Here is a 24849-nt window from a genome sequence, read left to right as displayed (position 1 = left end):
CTGTGTGTCAAAGTTGGTGAGAGGTAGGATGTTAGCTTTGGTTATCGACTTGACACACCCAAGAAGAGGAATCCTCCATTGGGAGGTTTTCCCACTGATTGACCTCCGAACATGTCTGTGGGGCATTTTCTTGACTGTGAGTTGATATAGGAGAATCCAGCCCACTGGTCTGGGCAATTCAGAAGAGGCAATGAACGTGAACCTGGAAGCAAGCAATGGGTAAGCAGCATTTGCTGTTGTCTCTGCTTCAGTTCCTCTGAAGGTCCAGGTTTCTACATGAATACCTGCCTTTGCTTCCTTCAATGACGCTATAATCTTTAAGCCAAATAAACCCTTTCCTCTCCAAGTTGCTTTTGGTCAGAATGTTCTATCACAGCAGTTGGAAAAGAAACTAGGACAGACTCAACCCAGCACAGCAACTAAAGGACACACTGAAGCATTTCATTCCTAAGCAAAGATAGCTCTAAATGTAGGGAGCAACAAAGGAAGTGCTCAGGCCTCCAAATTCATCACCCATGCTAAGGAACAAGTGTCTCTTGAAAGGGAATGGACCAGGGGCTCTAAAGAGCCCCTTTAAAGGGTTTCAAAAACACTTGGCCCTATTAATAGCCTCATTAGTAAAAGACTACAAAGCTAAATGTATTTCTAAGTCCTGAGAGATACTTTAATTTTTTTTGAAGTTATCCATGAATAAATTTTCTAGCTAAAAGGCCCAGGCTAATTGAAATCTCACTTTACTTTGCTAGAACAAAATTGAATCATAACAATAATACTATAAATAATATCATCCCAATCAAGACTTTGTCTGAGGTTCTGCCCTTGCCAGCCTGCCTGTGTCTTTCTGTAGGCTTGTGTGCTGCCTAACTGTTGCACGGTCCATGTGAGTCAGCATGTGTCTGGGTCCCTCTGCCTGCCTTATAGCCCCACAAACAAGCAAACAGGGCTTGTGGGCTAAGTGAATAAGGTCTGTGGTATCTACCTGTGACTTCTCAGAACCTCCACAACCTCCTGGCCTCTGAAGACCTTACTCCTTACCTGCCATAAGATGATGGACCTCACAGAAAATGTCATTTGTTTTGTACTATTAAATTAATAGTACTTTTGAACTTATAGTCCCTCCTTTAACACTGAATACATGTTTCGGGTTCAAGTCTCAAAATTTTGTGCATGTCTGTTAGAATGATGTGATGTCAGAGTAGAGAAAGAGTTTTTTTAAATAAATTCTTAATTCAATTCCGATCACATTTATCATCGCTTTTAAGAAATCTCTGAAATAGAATATTTAGTCTCACGATGATTCACTACAGTAAACTCTAAAATTAAGTAAACTCACAACCATATATGTGAGACTTCATTTAAGAGGTCAAGTCAGCCAATGACAACTGCTTATATTAATAAATTATCTCAAGAGAATTGTGCAGTCTGTTGCTATTGTTCATGAGGAAGCTGCATAGCTTTTAGCGATGACTTTCTGGACTGTATCAAGGGATTTTTTTTTTTTGAGACAGGGATTCTCTGTAGCTTTGGAGCCTGTCCTGGAACTAGTTCTTGTAGACCAGGCTGGCCTCGAACTCACAGAGATCCGCCTGCCTCTGCCTCCTGAGTGCTGGGATTAAAGGCATGTGCCACCACCGCCTGGCCCTTAGGGATTTTTGAGTCTTTAAAATTAGCTCAAGTAATTATTTCTGCTTTTTAAAATAACCTGTTCTTCCTCCACTTAATTCCATCTGTCCTTCAAGATCTATGCAAGTGGAACCGCCTCCAGGAAGCCTTCCCTGGCTTACTTAGGCTGAAGCAGTAGTTCCTTCTCCAGGTGCCATGGCATTTTGGCCACTCTGGCACCAGTCACACACTGCTAGCGTTTATTTCGTTTACTGCTTTATGTATTTGCTTTCTTAATTAGACCAGACACTGCTGAGGAGTCCAGGCCTCGCATCCCATCCCATCTGCTGAACCAGGGAATCTAGACAAAGGCTAAAAACATTGGTAAGCGGGGAAGGAGGCAGGGAATGTCATGAATCTTAATTTCTATGTCCTCCATTGTTCTCCTTTCCTTCTTCATCTCATGGCTTCCTGGTATTTGTCCCCAAGCAAAAACACATCATCTTTATCCTTCTTTTCTTAGATTGAACACACATGAGGACTTTCACTTCTGCGATCCTCACTCTTACGAAAACGCTGGTCCAGTGCGCTCCTCACAGGAGCTAAGAGTTTGTTGCTCCTTAGCATCGTAAAGATGACATACGTTTGGCAGAACCTGGACAAATCTGTTATTTGTACTTTGTGTTTTTGCTAAGGTTTAATACGTTTTAGCTTTACCTGGTGTTCAACATTAGCAGCTGGGTAAACAGAGTTTCTGCAACACTCAGGATAAAATGGCAAGCTCAAGGGGAAAGTCTTCCACATTACAAAAAGAAAAAGAAAGATTTGCTGGCAGGCGCAGTTGGGAACTAGGAACACCTGAGAGCCCAGAAGGGAACTGTGTGTGCTGGCTACAGAAACAGTTGATGACCAAAGCAGGCAGCAGCCTGGTTAAATGATACCGGGGCTCAAAGAAAACCTCCAACTGCACTGGGCAAAAGGAGTCAAAGTCAAGCCTCTCGCAGGCCCTCTGAGCAGTCTAAGAATTCCACTGTGTACAAGGGAATTCCTGATTCTACAGGCTTCGCATGCATCCTACTGTGGCAAAGATGGAAGCGCTCTTTGCTGAAGAAAATTCCTGGGAGATTATGAAACACAGTAGGAAATCCATATGTCTGCCGAGGGGCGCACACTTGTAAAAATCTGTTAATGCTTCAGCTTGCAGTGTGGAGTGTCAAGTTGAGTGCAAGAAATGAGTTTCTTGTGAGTCCATCATGCCTAGAGTTTATTTTTAAAGTTATCTGTACTGCTAAATCATTCTCCGAAATCCCTTCACGTTTTTTTACATATTCTAAAGATGAGAATACATACGAGCACAGAAGAAAAGTACGTAGAATGTTTAATAACAAACAACAGGCGAAACCCTGCTGTGCTGCCATGATAATAGAGCTATTGATCCGAAAGTCTGCTTTCACTTCAGAAAGGATTAGCAAACACTAGAGAACACACAGCATTCATATTAATATATGAAGAGAAGACAATAAGTGGTTAACGTACTCCTATTGTAATACTTTTTAAAGCAAAAAATATATTTATTTATTATATTTTAAAAAGAAAACAAGCTATCATTTTTTTATTTTACATACCAATTCCAGTTCCTACTCTCTCCCCTCCTCCAATTCCCTCAAGCTACCTCCCTACCCCACTACCAATCCACTTCTCAGAGAGGGTAAGGCACATTGTTTTAAGGAATGTCAAGGCCCTCCCTACTATATCTAGGTTGAGCAAGGCATCCATCCAAACGGAATAGGTTCTAAAAAAGCCAGTACAAGCAGTAGGGATAAATCCTGGTAACACTGCCAGTGGCCATGCAGTCTATCCCAGCCATACAACTGTCACCCATATTCAGAGGGACTAGTTTGGACCTATGCTGCTTCCATTCCCTGTGCAGCTGGAGTTGGTGAGCTCCCATTAATTCAGGTAAACTGTTTCAGTGAGTGTACCCATCATGGTCTTGACCTCTGTGCTCATATTCTCACTCCTCTCACTCTTTGACTGGACTTTAAGAGCTCAGTCCAACGCTCCGATGCAGGCCTCTGCCTCTGTTTCCATCAGTTGTTGGATAAAGGTTCTATGGTGATATTTAAGATATTCATCATCAGTCTGACTACAAGGCAAGGCCAGTTCAGATACCCTCTCCTCTATTGCTTAGGGTCTTAGCTGGGGTCATCCTTGTGGATTCCTAGGAGTTTCTCTAGTACCAGGTTTATTGCTAGCCCTATAATGGCTCCCTCAATCAAAATATCTCTTTCCTTGTTCTCATCTCTATTCTTCCTCCATCTCAACTATCCTGTTCCCTCAAGTTCTCCTCCCCTTCCCCTTTATCCCTCCTCTTCCCCTCCCACCCTCCCTGCTCCCCTTACCCCCATGCTCTCAATTTTGTCAAGCAATCTTGTCTATTTCCCCTTTCCAGGTGTATCTATGTATTTTTTAAGGTTTACCTTGTTACTTAGCTTCTCTAATATCATGAACTATAAGCTCAATATCATTTGCTTTACAGCTAGTATCCACTTATGAGTGAGTACATACCATGTTCATCTTTCTGGGTCTGGCTTACCTCACTCAGGATATTTTTTTCTAATTCCATCCATTTGCATGCAAATTTCAAGATGTCATTGTTTTTTATTGCTGAGTAGTACTCTCATGTGTAAATGTGCCATATTTTCTTTATCTATTCATTAGTTGAGGGGCATCTAGGTTGTTTCCAGGTTTTGGTTATTGCAAATAATGCCGCTATGAACATAGTTGAACCAATGTCCTTGTAGTATGATTGAGCATCTTTTGAATATAGGCCCAAGAGTGGTATTGATGGGTCCTGAGGAAGGCTGATTACCAATTTTCTGGGAAACCGCCATACTGATTTCCAAGTTTGTACAAGTTTGCATTACCACCAGCAATGGAAGAGTGTTCCCCTTACTCCACATCCTCTCCAGCATAAGCTATGATTGGTGTTTTTGAACTTAGCCATTCTGACAAGTATTTCAAAAAGGCGGCCTACTAAATGGGAAAAGATCTTCACAAACCCCACATCAGACAGAGGACTGGTCTCCAAAACATATAAAGAACTCAAGAAATTAGACATCAAAATTCCAAAGAACTCAATTAAAAAATGAAGTACAGAACAAAACAGAGAATTCTCAACAGAAGATTCTCAAATGGCTGAAAGACAGTTAAGGAAATGTTCAACATCCTTAGCTATCAGGGAAATGCAAATCAAAACAACTCTGAGGAAAAAAAATTAAAGAAAATGTTATATGAAAAAATACGTTCAAAGCAACTACAAGAATTGTCTTCTAAAAAGTCGGCACATCTTGTTTAATTCTTTATGCCATTTTCCTAACACTCAGAATTGTCCTAGATATATGGTAGGTATTCAACTTATAAAAATAAATGAGTGAATAAGAAATTTGAGGGAGTCCAGCACTGGATTACCAGTGAAACTGGGGTCCCTCTCTGGGCTCTTACTCTTTTTAATAAAAGAACTTAACCATTCAGATGAAAGGTCAGGGACAATTTCAATAGCACTTAAAAGGAAAACCACAAGGCAGCCTTGCTGTAAACCTCCGAGGCTGCCTGGAGGAGGGAGATGGAAGAGAGAAAACGAGAAAGCCATGATTTGGAGGTTAGGTATGGAGGTTCAGCAAGCAACCATGCGACAAAAGGGAGGTGGCTTAAGAGAAAGAATGAAAAGCCCAAAGTATGAGGAAAAGTTAACTTAGGTCCTGGCCTGTCTCCAAAAGAAAAAAAGAGAGAGAGAAGGGAACAATAGAGCCTTTCTGAATCGGGCCTTACACATAGCAGAGTTTCAGAGTGGCTCTGGGGCAACTGCACAGCAAACCAGGACACTAGGCAGAAAAAGTATATGATCTCATTAAGAGGATATTATCCCTTCCATCTCTTTAGCATGATATGAGCTGAACCTGCCTTCTTGGGGGGTAGTTCCTTAACTAGGTGATTTATTGGCCCTGCTGGATTACCTCTTACCTTTTGTGTATCTTAGACTACTAGGTGCTCTCCCTTCAGGCCAGAGGAAGTCCCCATTCTGTTGACTAGATGGAAACAGCTTTTCCTTAATGTCCTCAGCAGAGAGCCCTGATTAAGGTTACTATAACAGACAAACATAAACTATGGAAACTCATGAGTTTCCATGGCCTCTCCACTGAAATAAAAGGAAGTTTTACTGGTGCGGTATTACTGGAATACTTTGAACTTTCTGCCAAGTAAAGATTGCCCTTTGACACTTAAGGTTAGATAGAAAACACAAGTTGCTGCTGGGAAAACCCATCTTATAACCCCCTGCCAAAAATACAAAATCCCCTTATTTCACAATCTGAGCATCAATCTGCTTCTAAAGTCTGTCTTTATTTTCACAGTTTGATCTACTTTTCACCTCCTTCCTTAATTCTGGAAATAAGACAGAAGATACAAGGTGGGCATATACCCAGAGCAGGCTCCAACTGAAATATATTGGGAAACTGCAGGAAATTTTGGTGATGTCAGACTATGCAGGACCCTAGATTTCAAATTGAGCATTCTAGTCTTAGACCTGTAATTTGTGGAAAGCCACTGAAGTTTTACAATACTGGATAAAAATGCAGATCATATTATGAGAATGCCAAATTCAAGTCATTGGTAAAGTTTTGAAAGCTAACCACTAAATAGTAACGTATCCAGTGGTACTTGTTCAGAGGGAAAGGGGGGGGTATGTGTAGGCAGGAATGAATAAATATGCTACTCTTCCCTGTTCCTCACTTTCTGACATACCCTGAATAAGAAGGTATTGGAAGTACTGAAAAGTATAGAAAATTGTAAGGTAATACAAAAAAAATGAGGACCCTAAGTCCTCCAAAACTCCTCTCTGGGCCCACCCTTTCAGCATGCTTCCTTATTCTTTCTTGAATCTGTGTGGAAAACAATGGCACTATGAGCTCAAAATGCTTAAATTTCTACATGTGAATGTTAGTGTATAGAAAGGTGAAATGCTACTTTATTTCCCTCAAAAGGAATAGTTTTTATCGATAAAAAAGTCTGCTTAAAGACTTTCCACAGTCAAATTCTGTAACTGAACTAATCAAGGAATCAAAGTTTCAGGGTACAGTAAACCCTAAATTTGTATGTCCTGGTGCTATCAAAATGCTGGCAATTTAATAACAAGATGATAGTTGTATCAGCCTGGGTTTATTTTTCTTGGGATCTACTCTTCTCACAGCAGGGACATGATTTTTTGGTTCATCAAAGAGCTTTTGATAAGGTTCTCACAAGTCCCTATTATTGAGATTTGGTAACCATGGTGTGAAAGAAAAAATCCTATCAATGAATTAAATGAATTAAAAATGCTTAAGAGACAAAGGGGCAAAATGTAGAAATGAATGGGTAATTCTCATGTGGAGAAAGGTTAATCATCCAGGGCTGTGAATCTTTGCAGTAGAATCAGAATTATACTTAGCTATTGATAAGGAAAGGGGCACCCATTTTTCATCCTCATACTCAGTGTGAATTAGTCCCACACACAGACGCTCCATTGACACAAAGATCACATGACACAACGGAAGAGATAGAGTGTAGAGAAGTGTTTAAAATCCAGAAAGAACAAATCGGTAAATGGATATCCAGAGTTTCATGGAAAGATCTCAGATTTCAAGACAAAGAAATAAAAGTATTGCAAGCATGTTTTTACTTTCTAAGAATCGGTTTCCATTACAAGAAATCACATGGGCATTTGAACAAAGTCTTAAGACACTGTAATGGCTAAAGTCAATCTTCAGCACTGGATGACAACACATGTAGGCATTTGGAGTCACAAAACCCACAAAGACTTCCTACAGCCTGAGAAATTTAGAAGCAAGCAAAGTGATAGAAAAGAGTAAGGTTACCTTTTTATACAAAATTCAAAAGTTGGTATATGTTTTCCAAAAATATAACCTAACATGAATCGATATTAGAAATCAAACACTCAGTTAATACAATTCTTTAATGACTTGTTACTTAAGCTAGCATTTTCCGTCACAGAAACTCATTCAAGGGCTCAGAAAATCTAATGAACTCAGTATCATCTTCACATATTTGGGTTTACTTATCTTTAAAATGGGAACGATAGCACCTACTTCACAGGATGGTCAAAGGGTTAAATGAGATGATATACAGAGCATTTAACACAGTGAAACTACAACTAATATTAAATTCTTGCTGTGCCTATTGTTAGCAGTTTATAATATGCTAAATCCACTTATATACCACAAAGAAGCAACCTAGTTGAAGTCACTGTGACTTTGTTTATGCCATTGTTAGGAGCTGGTATTTAAATGCTTTCAGATTGCTTTCCAATGTTTTGTTTATAACAACAACAAACTATTTTAAGATGTCTTTTCATTAACCAGTTTAGGAAATGAAGAGAATTACAAACTGATATAAAGATCAAAAGGGCCCACAAAGCCTCTCACAATGAGAATCACATAATTCATTTAGACATTGGGTCCAAGCTTACCGTGCAGATAGGATTTTAACAAGCTCTTTTCTATTCTGCACCCGAAGATGGTTCGTTTTATACTTGGGATCATCAATCAACTCTGGCAAATTCAAGACCTAAAAGGAAAAAAAATGGTATAATTCCCAAGTTTTTCACACCTTTAGGTCCTGGTTTGTCGCAGAATTCAAGATCTGCCTCTCACTTCTTTTCTTGTCTTCACACTGCTCTACAGGGGCTGGAAGCAGCAACATACAACTGATGGGATCATACTGGTGCATGAGTCTTCTGAGTTAATTGTATGAGAGTGCTTTACTATATTTATGCATATATTTGTATGCACGCATACAGAAGAACACAGAAATTATCAGATGCCCATAATGTCATATTTTATGAATAGAGACAAGTTATCAAATCCTCAGAAAAAGTCTTATCTAGAGGAACATGAACAAAGTCCCAAAACTAGATAAAACTAGCCTAGTTCTAACAACAAAAGCCTTAAGTTAAGTGCCTACATTCATTTATTTAAAACCTACAGTCAACACATATCTTAGGGCACAGAACTATTTGTTCCACATGTCAACAAAAATATATAATCTACCCAATAGTCTTATTCAGAATATTGTATACGATGCAAAAATAAAGGGAAGCATATCTATTTGTCCAAATTCTAGCTGTTCAAACAACATCAAATTAAGCATCTTTCTACGGGCATGTCACTATTCTTCTTTAGTTTGTTGCCCTGACTAGGAAGGCTGTAATACACTTCATCCTCCCCTATTTCTCACTAAAGGGAAAATCTAAGGTAGCAAATCTCTTTGGATGTCATGTAATTTTAACACAACCATAGTGATGGAACCAAGTACATTTGAAAGGAAAAATCTGAAAGAAAGTGTGGAGACAGAGTTTGGCAGTTGTATTGGAAAGTCAAAAAGAGCGTGTATGGGCTGGAGGTAAGCCAGGTGCCCTAAAGAAAGCCTTACTTGCTTTATTACTGTGTTTGCTTTCAATGTAAACACTTAATGGTTTCACTTGTATCCCATAGTTTAAATAAAATCAATCCACTAATCATCTTCCAGAGGAGAGAGAAGCGGGAAGATTCTTCAGAGTCAAAGACCAGCCCAGTGGTGTAGGTGCTTTCACATCTGCCACTTATGTCTCTCAAAGGCAGCATTACTCTGAAGGATTTTTAAAAGTGATACTGAATACAGCGCCCTTTCTAGAACCTCCCTGACACCACACCTGATCCCAGAATTGGTCTCAATGCCTGTCCTAGTCACAAGCCTCCTTCTGAAGATTGAGTCTTCAAAAAAAACCAAGTTCCTCCCTTTGTAATAGTAACAGTAATATGCCTAATTTGCATGTCAGGCTGCATATAAAGCATGCTGCTGTCAGTTACATAAAGACACTGGGTGACTGTTCCAGGGGTCTTGGATGCCCATGTGTCCTCTGCTTTTGACTTACTGGACTTTTTGTTTTTCAAACATTATGCAAAATTGTAGGCCTATGTAAGTTCACATCTTTCCTCAGCACTGTTGGTTGTCTAGACAGACAGTGCCAAGGGCAGTGAAGGGAACTATTCTATGGGTGCTTGAACAGCTGTGCTACAACCTGGACACCTATGTTGTGGTGCATACACCCCCCCCCACACACACACAAGGAATAAGTAAATGCTCTTAAAAAGAATTATTATAACATGGCTTTTAGATAAGACAAAAGTCAACAATAGCAAGTTCAGACCACTCAATATCCCCTCTGCTAGTGCAGGTGCTAGCTAATTCCTTGGACAGGGACTTGCTACAAAAAGGTTTGAGATGGGAACATGCAGTCGCTTCCATGACAGCCCCACTTTAGCTCTCTTTGTGACATCTCTGCTTTAGTTTTGTGCCTTTGACCATTCTCTTACTTTAATCTGCCAGTCTCATTATACTTGAAGTGGATTTACTGGTTAGAGCATAGAACTGAATCATGAATTATCTTCTTAAATAAATCATACACAATAAAATATCCTAAAAGGAAGTCGATCTAGTCAAAATGTAACATACCGAAGTCATTGTTTCATAGGAAATTAAGAACTGGCAGAACTGATGTGTGATGATTAGAGAAAAGCCTGGCTCAACTAACTCACATTCCTACCAGCAGTGAATTAATTACTTTCACTCTCATCATCACCAGCAATTTGTTTTTACATTTGTAATATTCTTTGAAAATTTTACGGATCTCTACAATGCATTTTAATTATATCCATTCCCCCGTCCCTCTCTCTAGTTCCCTCTTCTACCCTATCTCCTGCAGACCTCCAGACTCTCATTTTTCTTATAACCCACTAAGCCTAATTAGTGCTAGCATTTTACTAGTGGGTGTGGGGATCATCCAAAGGGTGGACAATGTTCCGGTGACCACTCTTCTGAGAAGAGTAATCCTTGTCCCAGTAGTCACAAACTGACTTTAACTCCTTCGTTAGGGATAGGGCCTCAGAAGCCTCCTTCCTATTCCAGAATTCGTTAGGGATAGGGCCTCAGAAGCCTCCTTCCTATTCCAGAATTGTTGATTGGATTGATTTTGTACAGGCCTTCTGTAGGTAACCAGGGCTGCTGTGAGCTGGTCTGTGTGCACTAGGTCATGTCCAGAAGACAGCTTCTCACAGCACTCTCCCCATCCTCAGGCTCACACATTCTATTCTCTCTCTCTTCTATACTGTTCCCTGAGCTTTGGCATGGAACGGTCTACCTCTTCTATGGCTAAGCACTCATAATCACTCTCTGCACTTTGAGCTGATGGCGTTTCTGCATCAATCACCACCCATTGCAGTCAAAATCTCTTCTGCCCAAGACTGAAAGCAGGGTCAATCTATGGGTATAAATATAAATATTTAGAAAGTGGTGGTTTGGTAACTGGACTACTAACAAAACAAATCAAAGGATTTCCGCTTTGAGTCTATGACTTCCCTAGTAATGATTTTTAACCATATTTACAGTGCCAGGAATGAATAATCTCCTGGGAAGCAGGTTTCAAATCTAATCATCAGTGTGATTGGTTGCCCCATAGACAGTCTTGCCACTCTTGCCCTAGCTGGTATCTCTAGCCTGGGATGTTGGATTTGTAGCCTGCAAGAGCCAGTACTAGGTAAAAGACAGACAAATTATTTAGGGGCTTATTCATTCCAGCTAAGTCACCCACAACAAATCAAAGAAATGATTCCACAGAAATATAGTTTATGAACTAATAGGCTCACTAGGGGTACATATAAAAACATATAGATCGATAAGGAGTTACTTTAAGACCATGGGTGACTGCATTGCCAAGAAGTCTACCATAACATGGGCCAATAATATAGAAAGACTCTGTCTCCAGAACTCCCTACATGGTGTGCAAGTAGTTCATCTGGTTGAAGAGTCTCTCAACCCCAGTAATTGTTATTATTTATATGACACTGGGGAGAGGCCTATAAATATTATATCTTTCATTGACTTCTTGAGTCTTTAAGTTTCAATCACTCTCTGTGCCTTGTATGATTTGTTTAATTTCTGACTCTTATAAGGCTTCCTCCTCCGCCAAGGAAATAATACTTCATTATGGAGGAAACTGCTACATAACATTCTTCCTCTAGTTCAGCAGTCCTCAACCTGTGCACAGCCCCCTTGGAGGTTGCATATCATATATTTACATTCATCCTGCATATCATATATTTACATACAATTCACAAGAGTAGAAAAACTGCAGTTATGAAGTAGCCACACAATAATTTTATGATGGGAAGGGGGGGTCACCGCAACCTGAGGAACTGTACTAAAGGGTCACAGCTTTAAGAAGTTTAAGAACGACAGCTCTGTTTCTCAGGTTCTTTCTGCTCTATCTTCTGAACTGCTTCCTCTTCCTTGAAGGTAGTGATACACATGCCTGATCAATTTTATCCACCTATGACAAAATATGCATCACTACTACCACAGTGACTGTCACTAAATTTTAGGAACTTGACCAGTCTTTCAGTATACCAACTGCTAAAAATAAGTGTCCCTCTAGGACTGTAGCTGTAGCAATCTATGAACCTAAGTATAAATAACTGGGATGCTATTTGCTAGTCATACCATAACTATTTATCAAATAATAGCAGTGACCTTCCAAGCCACTGACGTTTGACTTTTCCTTCCGATCAGAAAGCATCATATTGGACCATAGTAGTCTTGTCATGTCTGCACCTGCAGGCACATCGTATCAGGCAAGTTGGGACCACAGCAAACAAGGTCCATGCTGAACAGGACCATTGACAACAATTCTCCCTTAGTAGCCTACACAGTTCTTCCTGGCACTAAGGAAAGCCAGTAAGCAGGTGAGAGGGTCCAGCTTGGTCTCAACTTCATCTCTCCATGCCCTGTAGCAAAGGAAGCAGTGTCTTCAACAACATGGATTTGTCACCTGGTTTGAGCCTGTAATTGATAGTGGTGGGTAATAGCCTTTGGTTTCTAGAGCCTCAGGGGCCTCCCTGGTCAACAATTAATAGAATAGTAACCTGGCCCTGGCATTAGGGTTTTCATCCAACCTCTGGTTCTTGCCTATCTTTTTCTGCCTTCAATGACATCTTTGTTCAAACTCTGTTTTAATGTTCATCTTGACACTTTCCTAAATCAATAAGAAAAATCAAAGTTTGTAATTATACAAAGAAACATTTTAAAGAAGATGGGCAGGATCTGTAAAGGTGGACTGTCATCTATTCGAGACGGCACATGTTCCTGGCTAATGAGATACAAAAAAGAAACATTAGAAAAGAGTCTCAGTGCAGAAAGAAACTACTCTTAAGGGTAGGCTGCAAGCTCAGCAATAGACAGACAACAGAAAATGACATCAGTGGCATCTTTAAAGAGTCCTTGTCTCATAATGTTGTGCCAGGGCTCTTTTTAAATTTTCATCGTATTAATTTTTTTCAGTGTAATTCTTTTTCTTCCCGCTTTTTACCCTATGGAATCTTTGTGTATCTATTGTGGCTTCCAGTTTAGTGTTTTTGTGGGATTCCTGAGTGTATGAATGAGTGAGTCTCTGCTTGGGCTCTTTTTCTTCTGTTTATTTATTATTATTATTGTTATTCAATTCCAGTATGTTGGGTTTTGTCTTATCTTGTTATATTTTACTATTGTCCCATAGAAGCCCATTTGTTTTCTAATGAGGGACAGAAAGAGTGTAAGTCCAGATAGAATGGAAGATGGGAGGAGCTGGGAGGAATAGAGGGAAGGAAATCATAACCAGGGTATGAGAAAAAAATCCATTTTCTAAAAAAGAAAAAACAAACAAGAATTGTATATATGAAAAAAGTAATAAATGCAGGAACCATAAGAAAATCCAGTATAACCACAACTAGACAATGTGTAGAGATTTTGGAACACTAAGTTCTAAATGGGATGTCTTCATCAAACCCTTCCCTCAAGGCTCTGAGAACTATGTAGAAGAGGAGAGAGAAAGGGTGTAAGAGCCAGAGAGGATGGGGGACTCCAAGAAAACAGTGCCTTCCAGACACCACAAGATAGATGCACACAAAAATCCACAGAGCCTGTGGCAGCATGCATGGGACCTGCACAGAGAGATTACCAGAGCAAAGAGGAAGAAGTGACCATGAGCTCCCATCCCTAACCCAGGAGCTGTATCCAACTTAAACCTGCTTGAAAGAAAATCTTAGTTCTCCAATGGAGTCTCACTGCCTAGATTAACCACACTTAAAGGTGGGCCTCACCCCCAGCAGGAGATGACCAACAGAAAAACAAACAAACAAACAAAAAACAAATTCAATATTTTTCAAGACTTTTGGTCTCCTATAGTTTTGTTTGGGAAAAATAATTGTTTTACTAGCTTTCTTTTTGTATAGTATTTTCTGATTTTGTGTTTTTATGGAGTGTGGGGGGTGTATAATTCTAATTTTTTTTCTTTTTTATTATTATGGCTTGTTTGATGGGTTTGTCTCTTTGTTTTCTAAAGAGAAAGAAAAGGCATGGAGTTGGGTGGGTGGATGGGCAGGAAGGATTTAGGAGGCATTGGGGGAGAGGAGATAGTGGTCAGATTATGTAGTATGAAAAGAAGATTTTCAACAACAACAAAAATCCAATATAAAACAAAAAGATCTTAAAACTTGCTTCAGTGGTTTCGTAAAAGAGCAGTGCTGGATACAGCAGCCATAGATGGAAAATCCTGCTCTATCTAGCCATCCACACCCCATAGGTCTTTGTTATACACCAGGCAGCCTCCTCACCTGGAACCCTACTACTGCGTATCTCCCCTCCCCTGATATTCTTGGCGGGGGCAACTTGACATACTCACTGTACCTCCGGCTCAGTGGGGTCACGGTCATGCTTCAGCATGCCATGCTAACATTTAGAAGAGGCTTCTCAGCACCGACAGGCTATGGGCCCACACTGGCTCTTGCCTAATCAAATGGCCATACTTGAAAAGGCCTGGGTTGGGTAAACAATCCTCACCCTTAACTTATCTTATTGCAAGGGAGAAATGTGCACTGCTGCATACTCAAAACCAATTCTTCAGCTCTTGGTCAAGCTTAATCTTTTTGACCTGTGCTATTTTATTATTTATGTCTTCTGTAAACTGTTGCTCAGATCTTAAAGCCTTCCAGAACCTCAGTGGCATAGTTTTTGTTTTCTGTCAATTTTTTCCTTAGAACCTCTGACTTGACACAAACCTTGCCACACTTACCTTCAAGTGACATGTCTACTGCCTTTTATCGTCCCCTTTTGGTTGTTTTATAACTTCTGGAAATCGACTTACATGGTTGTCTAAATATTTCCATCTGCCAAAGCCTTTCCTAATTCATAAAGATCACATCTCACCATGGAGTTTGGCAAAGACACCAAAGCTCCACACTAGCTTTGAGGTCCCTATGAAATCAGTCTCTTTCTTAGCTCCCTTGAGCACACAGTCCTATCCAGCTCAATGTATTGGACATCAGACGTGGTCTCTCTCATGTCTCATTCTCTTGCCTTTTCTCCACTAAGATATCCATGGGACTCTTAGCTGAAAATAACCAAATACCCTAATTACTCCTATGAGCCAGTCCACCAAAAACTTATTTTCTTAGTTTTCCTCATTTTTTGTCTTAAGCAGGGAGGGGAAGTTACATTACTCAATTCTCCACCTTCACTGAACTCAGAATAATCCAATCCACCCCCATCTGGCATCACAAGCCAGGTTGTGAGAGACTCACTGTTTAAAAGTCTTTGATGAGCCTGTGGCACACATCTTTAATCCCGGCACTTGAGAAGTAGAGGCAGGCAGATCTCTGAGTTTGAGACCAGCATGATCTACAGAGTTCCAGGATAGCCACGACTACAAGTAGAAACCCTGTCTAATAATAACAACAACAATGATTGATAGATGATAGATAGATAGATAGATAGATAGATAGATAGATAGATAGATAATAGACAGACAGATGGACAGATAGATGTAATTTTTAATTCAAGCAGCACAGACGCTGAGTGTTCTATAAATAATAGGGTTTCTTTTACTGGTCTGTTATGTAACTCTCCAGCCTCATGTTGAATTACAGATTTTTCTGCCCTCTGTAATAAAAGTAATAAAAATACTTCAGAGGTATCTTCTATAAGTTTTACCTCATTTTGTTTCTCTTCACTGTCTGATTCTTCCCACTGGTTACAAATTACAAGTTTTTGCATTCCAGGAAATGTTCCTTAGCACAGCCACAATTTAAACTCTTAATTCTTGTAGCCAACCAGATGCCAAATGGCATGCCAACACCTTTGTCCTTTTCCTGACAAATCAGGGGTTAGAGCAGTGGAGAGCATCTGCATGTCTTTCCCCCAGTGTAATTCCTCACTTATGCAGAAACAGTCTTTCTGGTAGACAGCTGAGCCACAGTTGAATGACTTACCACTCCCAACAAAGCCATGCAAATGGCACTACACCCATTTGGCTCTTCATATCCTCAATGTCTTTGCTAAACACTTCTACCTTCCCATTTACTTACAGTGCCTATAATGCTTCTTTTGCTGCTGCTGTTGTTGTTGTTTTGCTGTTGTTTTTAAGACAGGTTTTCTTTGTGTGACCTTAACTATCTTGGAACTCACTCTGTAGACTAGGTGCCTTGAACTCAGAGATCCACCTGCCTCTGCCTCCAGTGCTGGGATTAAATGCATGCACCATAGGGCAATTTATAATGCTTATATAAGAATTTTTAGACAATTATGTTATATTCCTTGTGAATTAATTGCTATATCTGTGTTGTCCTGATATTGGCATATACTTATTTTTGTTTTTCCATATGAAAGTACAGATTCTTCATAAGTTGAATAATTTTGGATAGAATCCCAGGTGTTTTAAATGTTGTACTTAGAACTTCTGAGTCAGGGCTAAAGAGATTATTCAGGGGTCAGGAGTACTTGCTGTCTCACAGAAGACCTAAGTTTGGTTCCCAGGACTAGCATCAAAAGGCTCACAACCACCTGTAAATCCAATTCCAGAGGTTCTGATGCCCTTTTCTGACCTCTTTTGGCACCTACATGTACCTGGTGCACTTAGAGATAAGAAGCTATATACACATACACATAAATAAAAATAATTAAAATAGAACTTCTAAGTCTTGCTTAAATTCTACAGAGTCTTTTTGATGTTATTGTTTTTAGAAGTTGACCTGCTTAGGCCTAAGCTGAAAGTTTCATCACACTTTTCAATATTTTGAATATAATATTGGTTCAATTTCCAAGCCTTTGGAGTACCACTAGAATCTGTCTTGCATGTGACCCATATAATAGTCACACTATAACCTGGTATGAAGATGTCTGTTAATTCCACTCTCGACATGTTTGGTGGAGTAATTTGGATTAGATGTAGATGCAGCACATGTGCAAGCCCAGAAATTCACAAATAACTTCAAAGATACTTTCTCTCTTTGCAACCTTTCTCTTTATAGTCTTTCTCTACAGTCCTGCTACCTAGAGCCGTGCTCTCTGCAGCCTAGTTCTCTGCAGCTCTGCTCTCTGCAGCCTAGTTCTCTGCAGCTCTGCTCTCTGCAGCCTAGTTCTCTGCAGCCCTCTCTCTACAGTCCTGCTCTCTGCAGCCCTGCTCTCTACAGCCCTGCTTTCTGCAGCCCTGAACTCGGAAGTGCTCTCTGCGCCCTCTCTCTGCAGTCCTGCTCTCTGTAACTCTGCTCTATGCAGTGTTCTCGGCAGCCCTGCTCTCCGCAGCCCTTCTCTTTGGTTACCCCATTTTCAGTACATTCTTAATTCAGGAGCCAGACCACAGGTCAACAGCATCAGTTTCACTCCTTTGTTTGTCTGAGCTGAGCCATGAAGAAATGGTTCCTCCTCTGCCTTCTGTTCTGCTGGGGTGGCTCAGTGGATAGCACAGAAGAAAGTGCAGAGGAGGGGAAAATGAAGGCTCTCTGTATATGGAGACCAGAGCTCACTTTTAATTCTCCTTGTACAGAAATAAGGAGCAACTGTGGAGCTCAGCTTCATGGCCTGATACTCAGGCTTAGGCTTCGGGCTCCTTTGGGGGACTGGACACAAAACCTGGTAGATGTGCTACCAGCTTAGAAGAACTTAGAATTTTGATCGTCTTTAAACTCTCTTACTGTTTCTCATAGTCTTTAAACAGAATCCCTGTCTTAAGGGCGCAGATCTTAACACGGGGCTATGTGAAAGGGGCAGAGGCAAGTATGTCATCTGTGTCTGTCCTAGAATAAGAATTAACCTACTCAAAATTTAGAGGCCAGTTAACCAGTGCCTCCTGGGAGCTAGGAGCATGCTGTGCTTTGCTTATGCTCATGATCGCCACAACCTACATGTTGGAATAGTTATATATTACAATCTACATTTTACACAGACGGAAGCAGATGCTTAGAAAGGAATGAGTACTTCACCGGTGGTTACCTGACTAAAACATGACTCGTAAAGCCCTTATGAATCATGCTATAATGTACCCAGACCACCTGCCCCTAAATCAAGTACAGAATTTATTAAAGTTGAAGTTTCCTGTGCCCTACCTCAAAACACACCAAAGGCAAATCTTTGACAATGTGAATAGCAGAGATTCTATGAATATTGAAGTTGAAAACCAGTGCATTCCGCACCCAGTGAAGGAAAGCATCAGTCTAAATGACTGTAAAAGGTATGTCAATATACTTCAAATAGAAGTAGTCATAAATGTTGACATCAATCAGCTTAAAATAGCTTACATATGCTCACTTTCTCTGCTCTTCTGTATCATGTTCGGAAGCAGAAAATAGAAATTGTCATAAACCAAGACCCACTTTATACAGTGTTACGATTCTGACCCCAAGCCTTGAATTTTTGCTCTGACTCTGGTCCCTGAAAACAAGGACTTTCTGATAGGGCTCCTCCTCAAAACATGTTAGTCAGCCAGTATATCAAATTCTACCTTTCCACTTCACTGACAGTTGCCACCTCCCTCCTAGGAGGCAGAGTTGTTGTGACTTTCCTAGAGAATTTGACTTAGGTTCACTTTGTGAGGCTAGTTTGCACAAGCCCATCCCTAACAGGCAAGTGTGAATGAAATAGAATTAGACATTTATAATTCTTTATGTATTACTGGTAAGAAAAGAGAATTTGTATTCAAGTAGAAATATAAAAGATTTTTCTTAACTTGCATGAAAAGATGTGTAGTTCAAATTTACATGTGATAACATAAATTACAAAGGTGGAAAAAGTCGATCAAACTGTAGTGCTCATTCAGCAAACCCAGCAAATGACCTACATAATACCCAACCCTCCACACATTTCCTCCAAGGTCTCAGAATTTCTACAGGAACTGCTTTGACGGCTCATAGCAGGGATTATCATTCCTAACTCACATATGGGAAAATCAAAGTCAAGTATGCCATTATCTAAGGCCTATGACAGTTTCCCTTTTGAAGCAATGTGCAAGCATATCATAACAATAAGTCATATTTTAGTACTAAAATGTGTGGCAAATATTCTGCTCTGAAATAGAAGTCTTTTCCAAAAAGTGTTCTTATAGATATTTATGAAGACATTTAAACATTTCAAAGTAATCAGCAGTAATGAATCAAAAATTAAAAAACAAAGTTAATAATAAAGAACATGTCAACCTGAGGAGAGAGGGAGGAGAGGAACAGGGAGGGAGGGAGGCAGAGAGGGAGAGAGAGAGAGAGAGAGAGAGAGAGAGAGAGAGAGAGAGAGAGAGAGAGAGAGAGAAAGCAGCGCTGAACATATGGCACAGAAGGCAAATCTGTAGTTGTTTAGAGTAGAGCTGCAGCCTCCAACTCTGTAGTTGAGTGCGTAAATGACCTCACAGGCAACAGTTCCCGTTTGGTTCATATTTTTAAAGCTGACCATTTATAATAAAGATTCTTTGATCCCAGATCAAATGTTTGAATCAATTTTCTCTACACTCCCTGAGTCACTATTATAAAAGCTTCCCTCCTTCCACCCTCAGCTATGCCAGCCCTTCCTGCAGTCAGAGCCATGGCCACTTTTACTTTTCCTATGGTTTTTCCCACCGCAGCGATGCCAGCCCTTCCTGCAGTGGGAGCCAGGAACCGTCACCACTTGCCACCTTTCCTATGGTATGTCCACCTCTTTGTTGTGGTTTTAGCTCTCCTTATTTGCTAACCTCTCAAACAAAGGGAGGATCATGATAAATAATTCTTGTACATAATAAATTAAATACTATAATGAAAGTGATTCCTCGTAGGAGTTCAGGAATCCTTAATAAGACAGGAAGCTTATGGTCACATAGTTGGTAAAAATCTAATCCTCTCGCAATCAGGAAAAAGGTTTTTATAGGCGAAACATTTGTTTATATGCAAGAAAAATAGAAATAAAAACAAATATATTTTAACTAGCTTATATTTCATGGATTTAAACTAGTTTATGTGATGTTTTGAAATTTACAAAATTCTGTACTTTACTTTTTAAAACGTCTTAAAACAGAAGATCTAAAATTGAGAGAAAAGATGAAAACATTAAAAACTGTCCAGGCAATGTTGAAAATTTGGCATATTCCTAACCTAAATTGGCTCAAGTATTTCAAAGCTTTAGAAACATTTCTAATATAACTCTAACTTCTAAAATATTTAAGCATGAATTTCACAGAAATCTATGCATTAAACAAAGGTAACTGAAGAAATCCTTTAAATTGCTAGCACAATATAAGGTTAATTTGCAAACACTTCAATTATATATGGGCCTAATTAAATATGATATAGAGAAAAGAGAAAAATGGGGGAGGCAGAGTGGAAAGGAAAAAAAGTTCCAGGACTAAAAATCCCTCTAAAGGTGAGAAAAGTTATGTATATAACATATGTGTGTGTATATATATAGCTATATATAATATATACATAACAATAATAAGAAAATAGCAAGAAGAAGAAAAAAAGCCATAAATTTGAGAGGGATTGAGAAGGGTTGGAGGGAGAAAAAAGTAATGATACAGTTATATTTTAATTAAAATGTAAATTTTTTTAATTGAGAAATTTTTAAGTTACAACTTCTTATTTAAACGAGATACTACATCAAATCAAAACAACAACAACGAAAGCAACAACAAAAATTCTCCAGAACCCACAAGGCAGCAGGATACCTCCACATACTTAACTTGGATGCACACATACAAAATGCAAAAAAGAATGAAAGGAAGGAAGGAAGGAAGGAAGGAAGGAAGGAAGGAAGGAAGGAAGGAAGGAAGAAAGAAAGAAGAAAGGGGAGTGTCTACCAGACCTACTTCTCACCATTTGCATCAAGTAGTGTACTCTCAGGAGCTAACACAGGAAACTGAAGTAGTTATAGCTGAGCAACACTGTCAGGCAAAGTTGAACTCTCCCTCAGTTTGTACAAAATGAACAGGTGATCCTGCCATCCACCCATTCTGGTGATTATGGATTACCTTGCAGACAACAGCAAACTGTTGGTTATTTCCTGCTCCAATGACAAGATAGCCATCCTTGGTTTTAAAAGCCTTTAAAAAAAAGTACAAGAAATACATATGTAAGTGTATGTCTGTACATGGGCAAGATCAGATAGTTAGCTTAAATTCCTGATAACCCTATTGTAAACTTAATATACTTAAATGATGCTATCCATCAACTCAATAGCAACCTAGTGCATATCTGTTATCTTATAACTGCATTTTTTTTTCATTTAAGACTGTTGAGCTTCTTCCTGACACCACTTCTACCTTCTACAACATGAGAAACAGTGACAATGTAAGGAAATGCTAGGCTACTGTTTCATGACTGGAAATTCTACCCTCATTACACTGTAGACTGACTTTTGATATTTCAAAGTTTTGTGGGTTTTTTTTTTTTTTTTGGTTTCCATTTTTCCTCGTAGAACTTTGTATGGCAGAAAGTCAACTGTTTATACAGAGAAAGAAGAACCAATAAAGAGAAAAGGGGGAGTGAAACTCGGGCGTGTCTACTTTCTCCCAGAGTACCTTACTTTCTCTTAACTCTTGCGCTTAATATCTATTCTGAAGTATCTGTTAATAAACCCCAACTCAGTTTCAGACTTGACTCTTTCTGCACCAAAGTCAAAGATTCAGTTTTACATGAGTCAAGACTCATAAAGGCTCTTTTCAGACTGCTGAGGGCAACAGCCTCAAGCTGTGTCACCATCTCCCCACTGACTGAAAAGAGGCTGAAGAGATGCTTCAACAGATAAAGGCACTGGCTGCTCTTCCAGAGGGTCAGTGTTCAGTTTCCAACATCCACATGGCGGCTAACAACTGTAACTACAAGATCTGATATCCTCATACAGACATACATGCAGGCAAAACACTAATACATATTAAATAAACATAAATTAGTTTTTAAAGATGTGTGCCACAACACCCGGAAAAAGAAGGAAAGAAGGAAGGGAGGGAGAGGGAAGGAGGGAGGGAGGGAGGGAGGGAGGGAGGGAGGGAGGGAGGAAGGAAGGAAGGAAGGAAGGAAGGAAGGAAGGAAGGAAGGAAGGAAGGAAGGAGGGAAGGGAAGAGGGGTAACAAAGGGAAGAAAAAGGAAGAAAGGGGAAATAAAGAGTTGGAGCTGCAACTTTAAAGATCGCATGCATAACTTTTGGGTGATTTTCATTCTTCAGTAGTGAAAACTGACACATCAAGATGAATCTGGATCTCATGTTGCTTTAAGTATGTAAAACTGCCAACTGCTCTTTAGGGATAGGCTCAGATGGAGAGACCCTCAGACTAGCAGCTTCACCACCAAACAGCCCAGTTCTATTCGAGATCTTTTCCACCCACTTTCCCCCACATGTAACTTTAGTGTAATTGGGGAAAGCAAACTTTACCCTCCAACTGTCCAATCAGTTCTTTCTTGACAAGCTCTTTGAGTTTCCTTTCTTCCACAGTAAGCTTTGCTCTGTAAACTCATCTGCTTTTTCCTTCACTAAACACTGTTTTGAGAAGGACAACATCTCTCTACTCTGGCAAGTGTTACATCTATTCTGATAACCTTTTAGTACCTTAGAGCACTTTTTTTTTCTCAATTGGCTTTAGTCTTTTCTCTTCCACAGAATTTGTCTCTTCTGCCTCCACTGAAATATCACCAACACAACACAAATTTTTCTTCCTTTTCTCCACTCCTACATACCAAAAAAAAAATGGAACCTACCTCTTCCTATGCACAGCACCATACTGCCAAGCCTTTGCCATTGTATGGCCCTATCTCTATATTGAATAGGTACTTCCTTGGCTGCTCAGGACAATTGTCACCTTCTCGGGCCCCTGCTCATATTAATTTCCCATGTCTCTGTATTGTTCATTGTCCATGTGCCCCCTGGCAGTACTTTCATCATCCCTTAGCAATTAGTCTTTTGTCCTTTCACTCCAGTTGCTCTTATGGTAGTCAGTGGGCACATTTGACAATTAAATTTATGTTAGAAAATAACATAAAGATTACATTTTATAATTCTATTCATATGAAATGCCCAAAATAGATAAATCCCTGAAGATCGAAAATATAGTGGCTACATAGGGCTGGAGAGGTTGATAGATGATGAGGAATAACTAATGAGTTTTTGACTTTTTGGAAGGGTAATGGAAATTCTCAGAATTTGATAGTAGTGATGGCTGTGCAGCTGTGAACACTCTAAATTCACTTATTTATACCCTTATGAGGACAAATCAGGTGAACTTTATATCAATACAGCTGTTATTTTAAATTCACAATGATGAGCCACAATCCTATCAACTCCCATTCAAGCATTTAACAGTCACACGTGACTGGTGGCTACTGCACTGAACAGTACATGCACAGAGCAAGAAAGTATCTGTTGCATCTTACTGGCCGACTGCAGCTGGGAAATTGTAGGTTTTCCTTTTTTACACTTCTTACTAGGTTCACAATCGAAAACATTTCAACGTTTATGATAGGAGGTTGACAAAAGGTAGGCAAACGCTCAAATGACTAGTTCCAGATAATAAAATAGAACTGAAATTTATCTTGCATTTTAAAAGTACAGCAGGGTTTTCTTCTGTTCATGTTGCTGCTGTATTTGGTAAGAAATCCTATGAAAAAGATACAACATGATCTATTTTCCTTGTTCACAAAGGCAATAGCAAAGTGAGTAACAAGGGTAATGTATTGGTGTTTCCCAGATGGCAGGAAGGGAGTCTGCCACAGATATGAGGGCAAGCTACAGATGACTTTGAGATCAGGTTTCTCAATGAAGCATAACTATGAATGTATATCAGTTCTCTACTATTACATACATACATACATATATGTGTGTATATACATATATATATGGTGAGGTATCAAATGGAAAATGAAGTAACTATTTACTGTCAAGTATAATGCAAAGAATCATTTTTAAAATTTTGATCAGTGACCTCTTCAATAAGTTTTGTGTGGGTATAATTTTATTTCAATAAACTTCCTTAATGAATGAGGAGCTATTTGTTCTTTCCCTTGACCTCCATTGTGATATGAAACATCTTTACCGATATAAGGGAAATCTTAAGCAGATATAAGAATTTTTTTTAGCACCTGTGAGAAAGTGGATACTTAGCAGCCCTTGAGCTAACAGAATATGATCAGACCATATATTAAAAGGACTGGGTAAGATTTTGAGTTATCTTAATAAATATTCCCTATTATCATTTGAAAAAGTTCAAAAAATAAATATATTTTAAATAAGAACATATTTAAAAACTAAATTAGCACCATAGAAAACTGGGCAAAGAGAGAATATGACAAGAAATAAATAAATTACCTATATACTATATAATACTATAAACCAAAGAAAAACCTGCTCACAGAACTCTTCTTTCTGTATTCATATACACCTTTATATAACTAATATCTACCATAGTGCTAGTTCTCCTTTTAATATTTTCTCACAAGATTATTGAAATGTCATCTGTCATCATTTTAATACCATATATATATATATATATATATATATATCAATTACACATTCTGTTTATTTAACTATAAGGTTTTTTTAATAGTTTTAAAGTGAGCATTCACATGATAACATAATTTTTAATTTAAATTACAGGATACTGTAACAAAATGTCTAATCTAATTAAATTCTTTAAAATATATTTTTATCTCAACAAACATACTAAACTAGATAATTAAATTCTAGCTCTATTTTACTTAACCTGGACAGTATCAGGCATGTTACACGATTTTGAAGGCTTGGTTTTTAATTTATGAAATAAGAATGATTAGTATGTATCTTTAAAATTACTATAAAGATGAAGTTTTCTTTTTTAAATTTTTTAAGATTTATATGTTTATTATG

At 39.0% G+C, this 24849-nt stretch overlaps 1 protein-coding gene across 1 annotated transcript in view; it reads right to left on the bottom strand.

The window, feature by feature from the left end:
- Nucleotides 1–24849, bottom strand: part of Sugct (succinyl-CoA:glutarate-CoA transferase) — a 653069-nt gene that overhangs the window by 388501 nt on the left and 239719 nt on the right. Inside the window, exons 10-11 of the mRNA XM_050142381.1 lie at nt 20987–21058; nt 8126–8223 (exon numbers count right to left, since the gene is read on the bottom strand). Of these exons, the coding sequence (XP_049998338.1) occupies nt 8126–8223; nt 20987–21058 (170 nt within the window). The remainder of the gene's footprint in view (nt 1–8125; nt 8224–20986; nt 21059–24849) is intronic.

This window comes from Alexandromys fortis, unplaced genomic scaffold (genome assembly GCF_014885135.2).
Source record: "Alexandromys fortis isolate MF-2015 unplaced genomic scaffold, M_Fortis_MF-2015_v1.1 scaffold_5, whole genome shotgun sequence".
Lineage (NCBI taxonomy): Eukaryota > Metazoa > Chordata > Mammalia > Rodentia > Cricetidae > Alexandromys > Alexandromys fortis.
This window is presented reverse-complemented; position numbering and strand designations above follow the sequence as displayed.